At 38.5% G+C, this 13729-nt stretch overlaps 1 protein-coding gene across 2 annotated transcripts in view; it reads right to left on the reverse strand.

The window, feature by feature from the left end:
• LOC124595724 (arginyl-tRNA--protein transferase 1) overlaps positions 1 to 13729 on the reverse strand; it is a 162904-nt gene that overhangs the window by 83184 nt on the left and 65991 nt on the right. Inside the window, exons 6-7 of one of the 2 annotated variants that reach the window (XM_047134590.1) lie at positions 7701 to 7903; positions 3878 to 4039 (exon numbers count right to left, since the gene is read on the reverse strand). In XM_047134590.1, coding sequence (XP_046990546.1) covers positions 3878 to 4039; positions 7701 to 7903 — 365 coding nt within the window. The remainder of the gene's footprint in view (positions 1 to 3877; positions 4040 to 7700; positions 7904 to 13729) is intronic. The other variant, XM_047134591.1, reaches the window with a different exon arrangement.

Here is a 13729-nt window from a genome sequence, read left to right on the forward strand (position 1 = left end):
GGCAACTACAAGTGAAATGAACACGTGACCATCAGCACTGGACCTTGGATCAGAGGCAGAGTGCTGCCTGATATGATGAATCCTGATAACTTCTTTATCATGCCAGTGGGAGGGAGTGAATCAGTCGTCTTCCATGGAAACAGCTCCATAAGACCTGTACTGCGGGACAGAGACAAGCTGGTGGCAGCTCTGTTATGCTCTGGTGAACATTCACATGGGCATCCATGGGTCCAGTGGTGCTTGTACAAGGCACCATGATGGCCAAGGAGTATTGTACACTGATTGCAGTCCACATACACTACTTCATGCCCATCACATTTCCCAACGGCAGTGGCATTTTTCAAGCGGGATGCGATTGAATGCAGAATCAAAGCTCACTGCACTCCTTCCAGAATTCACGGGAATTAAGTGACTTGTGTGTGTAGATGTGGTGCCAACTCTCTCCACCGGCCTACCAAGGTAGATGGTCATAATGTTCTGGCTGATCGGTGTATAATGTTACTACCAATAATCACAAAGCAGTCATCCAGCTGATGAATACTCAACTAGAATCTAGTGAACATTGAACTCGGAGTGTAGATACAGAATTTGAAATTCCACAGTACGTATGAAAAATATGAACTTTCATCATTTTAGTTTTTATTAAACAACCTTATAAGTCATGCACAATATTAGGTAGCTTTTTACAAGAGAGAAAATGATTTTAGAGGTTAATTTAATACTTGTCTACCCTTACACTGTATTTATTTATTTATTTGAGGCATCACTGGAACTAATCTGCCAGTCATTTCCAAGGAGCTCTCAAAGTACAGCTGCATGTATCTGTCCACCAATGAATAAATGAAACAGGCCAGATACCTGGAGTATAACAACAGTTATACTACTAAGAAAAGATGAGGAAACTGCCTGCACTTTTTTAATGCAAATAACCATATATTTGAAACATTAGAGAAGATGGTAAGGATTGCTCATGTAGTCTTCTGGAGTAAATTATGTAGTCAGTTATCACATTAACAGAGAATAACTACTGATCAGCAACTGGTTTCATGAGCTTTTGATGTTGGGAATGAGGATCCCATCCAACCACAACTATTTCAGCCCAGCTGACGTGTTTTGAGTGGTACCTACAAGTTATAGCTCCAGTAGTACCAATACATTGTATGCCACCCAGAAAGTAGCATTCTTACATGGTAACACAGTAACCACAATGCGTAAGAATAACTACAGTGCTGATGTCACTAATACTTAAAACAGTGGATAAAGAGCATGAGGTTATGGGGAGAAGCAACTGTAGGTTGATATTGACAGGAGCTGATGATTTGAGTTATGAAGTATTTGATGAAGAACACCGGCCAAATGAGAACATTAGGTGGTGCTGTAACTGTAAATGGTAATCATCTGTGTGTGTGTGTGTGTGTGTGTGTGTGTGTGTGTGTGTGTGTGTGTGTGGGGGGGGGGGGGGGGGGCAGCACATACACATATCACATTGGTTGTTGGCTACTTTAATTGTTTCGAATAGTATTATCAACATTTACTACACACACAATTAACTATTTATGGACAAAATTTTTTGAGTGCACCATTACAAACTTATTTTCAAGGTTTTTTAAGGTATACTCTACATATCTTGTGTACATAACTGTCACAATCACACCCCTTTTTAGGTCGCACTGAGCTCACATTAAAGCAGCCTTAGGTAGCCTACAAAACATATCATTGGGGGAGGGGGTTGTGGATTCTTCGAAGGTATGATGTGCATCCTGACTTGCGACTGACTAAATTAAAGTTTCATTTCTGTGTGCTCCCGTGCAGAGGCATGATGTCACATGTTTTTAAAACTCTAGTGCAATTGGCCACTGCTGGTTGCTGTTATCTGTTGCTACCATCACCCACATGATGGAAGACCGATTCATCTCTCTCTCAGCATCAGAATCCAGATATTATTCAGTTTCACACCTCCTTTCCTTCTGATTAAAATTATTGGAATGTTCGGTAATCCCAATTGTCTCTCTGTAAAGCCTTTTGTATTATCTGCTTGTGGCTGTCAGTACCTGAGTCTTATCAAATTAAATCTGATGGTCTTCTGGGCACAAAGCACACTAGACACCAGCAGATTTGTCTGTTTCTCCCCTTCTACAGCTGCCCTTGTGTTTTTCTAGTTGTTTTTTGGTGGTTCTTTTAGTATTATCCAGGTACACATCTCCATGACTACAAGGAATCCTGTAAATTCCTTCCTTTTTTCAGCAGTTTGCAAGCATCTTTGGCCAACTTTAGGTGTTGCTGTACCTGCTGTATAGGTCTGTACATTACAGCAATATACTGTTTCATCAAGATCTTTCCTATGAAGTCAGTCATGACTTTAATGAACATCAGAAAAGCCTTCGATTTTGTAGAGATTTGAGCGATATTTAAATCACGCATTAAGCAGCAGTGGTTTACAGATATATCATGCTCCATCCGCTGATGTTTTTGTAATACTTCATTTTTATCATGGGTGGTGATTTGAATCCCAGTGTAGATAATGGTCCACGTGTGTGTGTCTCCAAAATACCATGTGGCCCTAGCTCGGATCATCTTTCTTGAAGACTAGCACATCAAGGAAATGTAATTATCCATCTTCCTCTGCCTCTATAGTAAGCTGAATCTACGGATTATCCCTTTGAGATGTTCATGAAAACAATATAGTTACTCTCTGCCAGGTCTCCACAACACAAATATATCATCTGCATAATAGAACCATATGTTCTGTTTTTTTGCTGGCAGTTTCTAATGCTTCAAATTTTTCCATGAAGAAATATGGTACTACTGGGTTTAAGGTGCTCCCCATAGCCATGCCATCTGTCTGCTCGTAGAACTCATTACTCTATTTGAGGAAGGTGGTCACGAGATAATATTTAAAGAGTTCTGCAATATCAGTTGTTCCAAAACGTCAATAAGCGGAGCTATGGTAAACAGTGGTAGCATATCAAAACTGACTGATGAATCCTCCAGCTGGACCACTGTATCATGCAACTTACTGTTAGAATAACCGAATTCTTGATATAAGAATGACATTTTGAATATAATTCCACTTTAAGAGACCCCTTACAAAGTCAAGTATTCTGAAGTTTGATATATATGGATGAGAAGAGATAATTTAGTGGTACTTGCAGATTATGCACATAGAATTTTTTAAATCTCGGTAACTGTGACATGAAGAAGAGTGATTCATAGATTAATGAATGCACATTAGTTCAGATCCTAACATGAAATAATTGCAGATCTCATTCCTCCACTTTTCTTTACTTTCCCAATTTCTTATAGTTTAGTTATAAGAAATGTTGGAAAAACTGAAGTACAGTTTCAACATACCTTGCAAATAAAGTAACAAACTGAACCATAAGGATTGAAATGTGAATGCAATCAGGTATATTTCAAATGTATTTTGATGATTACCTCACTGTAGATTTAGTGTCACTACCCGTATGAAATACGTCTGAAACTTAGCTGACGTTTCAGATACATATGGCAGTAAAACTTGGCAAAATCAGTTAATAAAGACTGTAAAAATAGAAGCAGTTATGAAAAGAAGAAATCAGGGGCTCATACTACATTATGCAGTAATTTGTAAGTATGTTCCTGTGACCAGGAAGTCTACAAAGAAGTACTGAAAGCATTCTGACTCTAAGGAGTATAGTGTGGTTTAAAATATGATGCACAAAGCAAGTCCACCAACAAATAAACATTAAAAAATTCTGCACTAATTGTCCTAGGAATATGAGTATGGAGTTTCCAGAATTTTTGAAAAAAATTCTCCTTGTTAGAATTCTCTTCAGTTGATACTGTGGCCATTAGCAAGGTGTCACGTTCATGTTCCTGCTGGTCATTACAGTTTTACCTTCAGGGGAGATGTAACAAGGAAACGTTTGTAGTGGTGCAGAGTACATTTATCAGCAGGCTCTCTGTGCACAGCCATCTGGTATTTGCGGAATACTTCATGTGCTTGCTCTGATGTTTGTTCATATTCTCGGCTTGGTGGTGTAGAGCGAACCAATCGGACCTATGATGGATAGCATACAAACTATACTACTACACTGCATTAGGACATCAGCATTATTCCAAAGCACCTAATACACATATTAACATGGAAGGAACTGCTATTGATAGAGGCAACAATATTCAAACATTACAGAAACAGAAAAAAAGTTAGACTGTCAGCGCTGAAAAACAAGTTTAGTCCTACTATATAACTCTTTATTGAGTTGTATGGCCTTTGTTTGATATAAGGCTTTAATATAAAAGTTGAAAAACCACCAGTATTCTTTTTCAGTGATGTATTTCTTTGCCTACTAAATTGGCATAATACATCTTATTAAGTGCACATTGTCACAAGTTGTTTGTGACACACAGTATTCACAAATTACAGATGCCAATACATAATAACGCTGGAGGGTTGTGATGTAAATTGCTCCAATGGGATATGATACTGTCAAATCCTCCAAGGTTTGAGCACTTCATACAAGACACAAATAAGACATATTGTACTAGGACCCAGTGCAAAATGCAAAGATGGCCTGTGATGAAACACCTCACATAAACTTGAATGAACTCTGAAAAAGACAAATTTATTTAACAATAATAACTTCTAGTTAAAAACAAGAAGACACAAATTAGTAATAAATTATGAGCAGTCAAAATGGAACTTAGAAATGAGTATGCAATAATTTTTAAGATTCAATGGAAGTACCTTCTGCCAACTACTGAAAATAGGATAACAGGAGAGAAGTTGACACACATGCAAAATTATAATAAAAATAAAAAGTAATAAAAATAGAGTATTTTCAAACTTTCAAATAATTTCTTTAATACCATGAAACTTTGAGTTATAAAAAGGCTGGGTGGATGGAGAAGTCAATCTCACTCTTCGATTAGGAGAAACTTAGGTTATAGGGAAAGAGGCAGAAGCTAAATCAGACTCCTGTGTCAGGATTGCGCAACTTTTCCATTTCAAAAGCAGCTACACATTCTATATTTCCCTCCCATGAACTAACATTCCTTTTGTAGAAGAAACTATTGAAATGTTTTGAAAGTTAGAGATTCAAAGGTGTTTTTAATGTGTGTGTGTCTAGCACCCTTCCTTCATTTATTTACACTTCAATGACAGATAAATATGTGCCCCGCATATTTCTAAAATACTGTTGAATCAGAAACATGATTACACACCATTTCTTATAACTTGTCCGAAAGTGTCATTACTAATTTAAACTTCAGAATACCACCTGAAGACAACATGGAACTTGTGAGGAAAAACATTTTTAAACACAATAATCAGTTGCAAAAACACAAATGAATATGTACATATTCTTCAACTTTTTCTTATAACAACTAATATGAAACAATGACACATATAGACAACATGTTATGTATGTGCTGATTCACTGTAGAAATCGTGTAGTTGATAATAAGCTGGCTTAAAATGGAAAATGGTTACCTTGAAACAATGTTCCTTATGCATGAAGTTTTATTCGCATATTACACAGATTGTATGATGATCACAGAGGTGCTGGATAATGGAGTGGGAGATAGTGTCACCCCTTACTTCTACTTACCCCAAATTGTCAATAGAACTTACTGTATCAGTATTAAATTACACATAATTGACAAAAATTCCCACCTTCATAAAATTCCTAGTAAATCCTAGCTTCGAAAAGACGTGTGTGTTGTGCATGTGTGTGTATGTGCACGCATGTGTGTGTGTGGGGGGGGGGGGGCTGTGGGGAGGGAGGGGGTGCGTGTGAGTGCAGATAAATTTACTCTTCTTCATACACATACTGATGATGCAAGGCTGGGATGCTGACTCATTACAGAACACTGAAGGAGAAGAAAAGTCATATTTCAGAATTAGCTAAATAAATTCTAGTGCTTAACAACTGCAACTGTGTAGCAAATCTATATGTGTGAGTGGAAGACCATCACAGGGTATTCATGGAGCCAATTTTTTTTTCAGGTTTTGGCCATCGCTCAAGGCATATTTTTCTGCCTTATGTTTCGTCTCCTGCTGTTAGGCATTTTTTTAAAAGACTATGGATGCAGCTGATTGATTCTCCAACATCTCTGGGTCCACAAAATTCCATTACCTCACACTAAAATTCTGTGAAGATCAAGTTATTACTAAGCCAAGTGCAAGGAGATGTCATTGGAATTGAAAATATAGATAGAGTAAAAAGACTTTAGAAAATGAGATAATCTATACAGAATAATGATGTGTGTTTCAGAAAGAAACAGCTCATATTATTACAGGGAAGTGTAAAATTAATTCAGTTTTTTTTTTAAAGTCGAAATTAAGTAATATCCTTGACAATTTATCACAAGACATTGTGAGAATGGTAACAATCAATCATTCTGGAATACGAAAGAAACAGCTCATCTTACTACAGGGAAGTGTAAAATTAATTCAGTTTTTTTTTAAAGTCGAAATTAATTAATATCCTTGACAATTTATCACAAGACATTGTGAGAATGGTAACAATCAATCATTCTGGAATACAAATATGTTTAATTTTTTTTTGTATTTTATATGTGTGTATTGAACCTCGATTATTAACAAATCTCATCCTTAATTAACATAATATATTACTCCGTCAGTGACTCACTGAGTATTGAAAAATCCCCCACCCCAGTTTGAAAATCCTGCACAGGATAAAATCGAAGTAACATTTATGTGCATTGAATCTGTACACTGTTTTGTGAAGAGCCTTCAGAACAGACGAGTTGTTATGAAATGTATTTTTTGAAACATGCATCCTTCATCAAGATATTGCATAAAGAGTAACACAATTGTATATTTTTAAAGAGATGCATTCTGAATGTAGGAATGATAAAATTACTGAAAGTACTTTTGATGCGCAAAATTGAGTTTTAAATACCAAAGTAGACATAGTGAATTAAACTGTGGCACAGTTTGTTGCAAAATTTAGTGCTTTAACTTTTCATACAAAGGTTAATGCATTCTCTACTAACAGATTTTTATTCCACTTGATTTTATTATATTTATTTTTTGGAAAATGCCTGTTGTTTGGTTTCCTTAACAATTACAAAGTTGGATCTATATTTTTCAAATAATTGTAATGATTTTATATTTATCACTTGCCTGCAGACCAGTCACTGCATTTTTATTAATATTATTATCAGAATACTGCCTGTTATAATATTTTATAGAATCAAAAAATTCAGTCTTGTGTCTAGTTTTGAGTATAAAAAGAGCGTTGGTGGACAACTTGATTTCTTTTCTTTATCAAGAAATTACAATTCATTTGTTACCAACATACTTTGGTACTGCAGTTAATTGATGGGATATCCTCTGTAACATTTTAGTAACAATTTGATTACTAAGCAATTTTACTTGTAGGTGTTGTGTACAAATGTGCCAAGCAGTCAATAGTTGCTGTGATTGCAGCATGTCTCTCTGGTCCTCGATTGGAAGGCTTAATTGCTGAAGGCAATGAAAATTCACAAAGTGTCATTTCTGCTCCAAGTAGAATTTTGTGGTGTATTTAAAAAGCTTTAGTTTTTCATATGTGTACAGAAAGCACTCTGTCATCCTCCGTGATTCAATAAATTTAACAGTGACTTCTCTGTTAGTAAAGTACACGCTTATTTTTATAGTTCTTTGATGACACAAGTACAAAGTATTCTTATCTCGTGTACTGTCAACCACTAACCTCAAGTCGATGAGCAGGGTCTTCAGGGAGTGGTTCATTTAAAAGTTCCTCCAACGATTTGCCCTGTGGAGGTGGCTGTTTCCTTTCTTTCAGCATTCTCTCTGCTTCCTCTTTGCTGAAACCCTTTTTCATTAGCTTCTCTTGTTTTCTTTCAAGACGCATAAGCTTAGCCTTCTTCATTGGTGGGCGAGCTCCATCTGGTCCTTCAAGTCACAAGAAATTAAATCAACAGTAAGTGCCATTTCTTATGTCTTATGAGGATAATGACAAACAGTACACTGCAATTTTAAAAAATAATAATTTATAAAAGAGCTAGTAAAAAAACCTCAGCTACAAGTAACTCCTGGTGAAAATCATTACTTTCCACAATAAGTGATCAATGGGGTGTTTTATTTATTTATTTGCTCTCAGAACTACAGATTCATTCTTTAATAGCACGAAAAATAAAACTGATAAAAAGCTGTAAAAAGTGTCAAAGACTGAAAAAGATAAATTTGCAGTTCTTTTCTGCTTTGTACATGATGTTCTTTGTTTCACCTAAATTTCTTTGCCACTTTGAGCATTCTTTTCTCCGTCCCCCCCCCCACCCAATAGCCTTCAACTCCAGAAAAGAAAGAACACACAAAATGGTTTGTATAGCATGTATTCATCAGCTGTTATTCCAGTGGAACACATTTGGCAACACCGTCTCTGATGGGCCACTTGAATTTCCATGTGCGCAATGGCTTGATTAGATTCAATGTTAATTAACACAGAAACAGTGCAATGTACCAATTTTTTTTCTTGATGATTATTTCTCAGCACAATCTCCCTTGCAACATCCTTACAAGCTTTTCAAACTGATATATGATATTACTGAGTATCAGTTCAGAGCTCACAAATCACTTCATCGAGATCTGTACAAAGTGTTTGGCTTAAATGTCGATTCGTGGCTCAGTGGGTAAGTTCCAGGCAACAAAATTTGAAGGGCTGGGGTTCAGTCACCAGTCTAAACCTAAATTCTCACCATGAAAAACCTCTGTGAAGTGCATGGCAGAAGGTACTTCCCACTGTACCAGTTACTAGGACTTCTTACCGCGTCATTAACGTATGAGCACAGGAACGAGGACTGTTTAAATGCCTGCCTCTTGCATGTTATAATTAACCAAATTTTGTCCTTGTGATCCCTTCAGGAGCAATATGTAGGAGGTTGTAGTATATTCCTAGACTCATCACTTAAAACTGGTTCTTGAAACTTCGTAAATACAGTTTCTCAGGATAGTTTGTGTCCATCTGCTAGTTCAGCTTCTTCAGTTCTTCAGGTATTTGTAGGCAGCAATGACACTCATCGATAACAATCAATATAAGGAAATCTTCTCTTAGTACAGATTCGTTGAAAATTCTAGCAAAATCACAAAATCTGTCCTACAGGTATATTTTGTGACCTCGGATTGATTGTTATGGCATGAATTAAGCCTCTCTGGCATGGATAAAGTCATATCTTCATAACAGCACAGAGAGGGTATCCCTGACAAACTGTGTTACAGAAATAAAACTGAAGTCAGAATAGGGAAACACAAAATGCAAAATTCCAAAAGGTCCAGAACTGGGTCCTCACATATTACTAGTTGACACAAATAACCTCCCAATATCTTTAAATGACTGTTCAAAACCAGTCACGTTTGCCACTGCACTCATATACATATCGAAAGCACAAACTCAAGTAACAAGATGCAGTCTGCATGCTAGATGAATGGCTCACAACTAGTGCACTACAAAGAATTTAAGTCTAGGATACAGATTCATATTATGCAGACACAACAAAAAGACTGCTAAACAAGTAAGCTTTCGGCCAAAAGACCTTCTGAATTAGAGACCCCCCCCCCCTCCCCACACACAAGTTCATGCAAACTTTGTGTGTGTGTGTGTGTGTGTGTGTGTGTGTGTAATTGAGAAGAAGGCCTTTTGGCCATAAGCTTACTTGTTTAGCAGTCTTTTTGTTAAGCCTATCTGCAACTCAACACATCCACTTCATGGTGAGTAGCAATCTATCCTTTTCATAATATTATCATTATTCCATCCTAGATTTTCCATCGTTTGATTCATATTATACAATTAGATAAGAAAACTTCCATCTTTCACAACTGAATGTTTTCATACTAGTGTGAACACAGGTGAAACGACTTTCATTAAAAACAAAACAAACATTCAGTTGCAGAAGATGGAAGTTTCCTTACCTACATGATAAACTTAACTGAAATAGCAACTCAGAACAAATGTCTGAGAATATTAACATTAACATATTACACAGTTCCAAACAAATCAAAAACAGACTGTTGCTATAAAAAAGTGGTATTAATGGTCAGGCTTCAAATGAAATAGTGTTCAAAAACTGTTTTGTAGACTGTGATCCAGAGCTTTAATGTCTTTTTCAACTAAAATGCCCATTTTTATTAAAAATAAGCCACTCTCACACTCAGTAATGTGTAAATAGCCAACATGTTGCTTTACACACAAACATATCTTGCACAGATGAAGTGCAAACTGACATCTTGTACTTCACTTTGGTAAAAACTATTCCAACAATAAATAGAGTATTGAATTAACTAATAAACTTAGATAAATTACTCAATAAGCCCAGTTCAGTTAATTTGGCACTTATAGGTGTTTTCCATTGTGTTGATTTGACAACCAAGGCACTGACTTTTTTTTAATACTGCACTTCCTTTTGTCCAACAAAATTTTGTTCAGCAAAAGAGAGCAGTAAGTATAGTAAGACGAGTGTAACCACTTGCACATGCCTCTCCAAAGTTCTTGAATTCTTACACTCCTTACAGCTATTTGTTGCTTACAATGAAAATAACTTTGTGTTAAATAATGATTTACATGGCCTTTCTGGTGTGAGGGTCTCCACAACACATCTGACAAAGCAAGAGTCCCCACTGATATACCTTCGCTTATGAAGTGCGCGATGTCAGAGATCGCACATCCATACAGTTTACAGTCCTGCTTGTAGAAGCACCTGAGCTGGCTCCTGGTGCAGAAACAGTATTATTTAAGTGACTGCAAACAAGTGCTTGGCTTATTCTGTGCCCTGTATTACTGTTGTCCAGACAACATGTTCAGTGCTGCACACAACCTGCATCTTACGTGCTGCTCAATGAGGTGTTATGTTCCAAAAATCATATTTGTTCTTGCTGTAGCAAACTTGGAGACAAGGGAGGGTTATGTTTTCTCTGTACGTTATTGTAAGTGCTAAGTCACTTGACAAACATTTCGATGGAGGAAATACTCCAATGTCTCATCGCCCAGCAGCAAGCTTTCACAGAACAACAGCTGGCTCTTGCCACTGCTCTCAGTCACACGGCCTCTGCGTGTTTGTGGCAAGTTACTCTCCCGTCAGTGCACCTGTCACCCTTTCTGGATTATGATGAATCAGCTGAGGATTGGGACTCTTACACGACACGGTTACACCAACATTTTCAGGTTTTTCGTGTGGATTATGCAAACCTGTGTAAGACTTCCTTTTTTTCCTGACTTTCACTATGCCCTCATCAGTTGTTGTGCCAACTTGCGCCTTTACAAGAACCGGCCAACTTATCATTTGATGAAATGTGCAAGCTTCTCTCAACCTGCTACTGAGACAGAACGCATGTCATTGCGATGCGTGTATAATTTTACAGTTGTCAGAAACACCCAAACCAATCTTACAAAGCCTGGACTGCAGAATTACATGGGTTGAGCCATCACCGTAAATTTGTCATTAGTACCCATCACGAATCCTACGCTGATCACATGGTGCATAATGTTATTATTCGTGTGGATCCAGACAGGGAAGTCTGTGAGAAAGCACATCAGTGAGAGAATCCGACACTTACGGATGTGCTTCGTATAGCACAGTCCTTTGAAGTATCATTTGGCCTCTTTCATTCAGTGAATGAGCTATACCACTGGTCCTCGTTAAGAATCCCATGGGGAAGCTTCAAGTCTGTGGTGACTTCAGTCCACGACATATACACACCATTTGCCCAGACTTGACAAGTTGCTTGCACAATTATCAGGCAGCAACTACTTTTCCAAAACTGATTTGTCGGAAGCATACCTCCAGTCCTCTTGGATGAGGCCACTATGTGCCTTTTCATTATCAATACACCTTTCAGCCTATCCAATATCAATGCTTATCTTTTGGTGTTGCAAGCACACCTTCAATTTTTCAGCATTTTTTAGAGCAGCTGACAGCCTCTGTGCCTGGCTGCATCAATTACCTTGACGATATTGTTGTTTCAGTTCTTCCACTGAAGACCACCTTTTCAATCTCCGATAATTGTTTTCTGTTTTCCAATCTGCAGGTCTCAAGTGCGATCTTGCCAACTCAACTTTTTCAGCCTTTAACTGAGTCTCTAGGTTTTGAGGTTTCTTGCACAGGGGTCAACCCATTGTGTCATCCTGTTGACACAATTGTGGCTTAGCTGCAGCTGACCTCCATTAAGGAACAGTGGGTGTTTCTAGGTAAAGTTGCCAACCACCATACATTTTTGCCGACACATCTACTGTTGCTCAGCCCTTGCACATGCTCTTGTGTGAAAATGTGCCTTTTTTTATCTGCAGCTCATGACCAAGCATTTGCTTTGCTTAAATCTGCCCCGTGTCTGGAAAATTTTTCAGCCAGGTCAGCATCTCATGTTGGCTACAGATGCCTCTCAGCACGGATTTCGTGTGGTGTTGGTGCACGAATACGTGGACAGGGCTGAATGACCCACTGCTTATGCTTCTAAGACTTTAACTTCTGCTCATCATTGGTATTCTCAGGGTGAAAAGGAGGCTTTAGCAATTGTGTTCGTTCTCAAGAAATTATATGTTTTCTTTTATTGTTCTAAGTTCCATTTAGTCATGGATCACTAGCCATTGGTTGTCCTTCTTAACCCTTGGGCTTACATGCTGGACGAGGCAGTGAATCGTTTGCCATGGTGGGCTCTCTTCCTTTCTCGTTAGCGTTATCAGATCGAACACTGACCGATAGTGCGACAAGCCAACACCAATGCCTTATCTTGCCTTCTGGTCGGGCCAGAACCACCATTTGATCAGGATGAATTGCTTTGTTTCTATTTAGACACTGAGAACCAGAATGTGGTTGATCGTTTTTCCAACACTAGTGCCATGACTGCATCCGCTGTCCCAATGGATCTTGTACTAAGTCAGGGCCTCTCTTTTGTGCGGCATGATTGGCCAGAGAAACCCAAGGCCCAGGCCTTGGATCCTTTGCATAATTATTTCTCCCTCCAGCACTGTTTTTCTGTGTTTCATGGGGTTCTTTTGTACATTATGGAGGGCACTGTTCCCCATGTAGTAAGTCCCGTTTCCTTACACCGTAATGTACTGCGGCTTCTGCATGTTGGGGAACCTCTCGCACCAAAGCTTTGGCCCACTGACATCAGTATTGACCAGGCATAGATGGGGACATTACGCAGCTTACTGCCGCTTGCACTCATTGTGCTCAGCAACAGGTGGCCCCGCGGGTGTCTTTTTCACCCTGGCCCATAGCCACGTTGCCCGTGGGAGCGTCCACATGTTGATTTTGCTGAGCCCTTCCTAAATCAGTACTGGCTCATTGCAGTGGACACCTATTCCAAGTTTCCCTATGTGGCGCTTTGTCCACCCACATCTACGCTGGCCACTATTTCGGCCCTGTTTAAATTTTTGCAATTGAGGGACTTCCCTATACCGTGGTTACTGATAATGGCCCCACAGTTTGTTTCTCGGGAACTTGCATCTTTTTGTCAGGCTAGTGGTGTTCACCAGCTCATAGTCCCCCCCCCCCCCCCCTTTCATCCCCACTCTAATGATGAAGCCAAACGCATAGTTCAGATGTTTAAAACTCAGGTGCAGAAGTATGTACCTGGCAGTTTCCCTGAAGCTGTTTTAGTCCGTTTTTTGATTTTGTACTGTTTCACTCCCGTGGGGATCAAAAACCCAGCAGAGCTGTTACATGGGCACCAACCATGGACCCTTCTTCACCTGTTACATCTGACACTGCATTCTCTAGCCTCACC

The sequence above is a fragment of the Schistocerca americana genome, chromosome 2, assembly GCF_021461395.2.
Source record: "Schistocerca americana isolate TAMUIC-IGC-003095 chromosome 2, iqSchAmer2.1, whole genome shotgun sequence".
Classification (NCBI taxonomy): domain Eukaryota; kingdom Metazoa; phylum Arthropoda; class Insecta; order Orthoptera; family Acrididae; genus Schistocerca; species Schistocerca americana.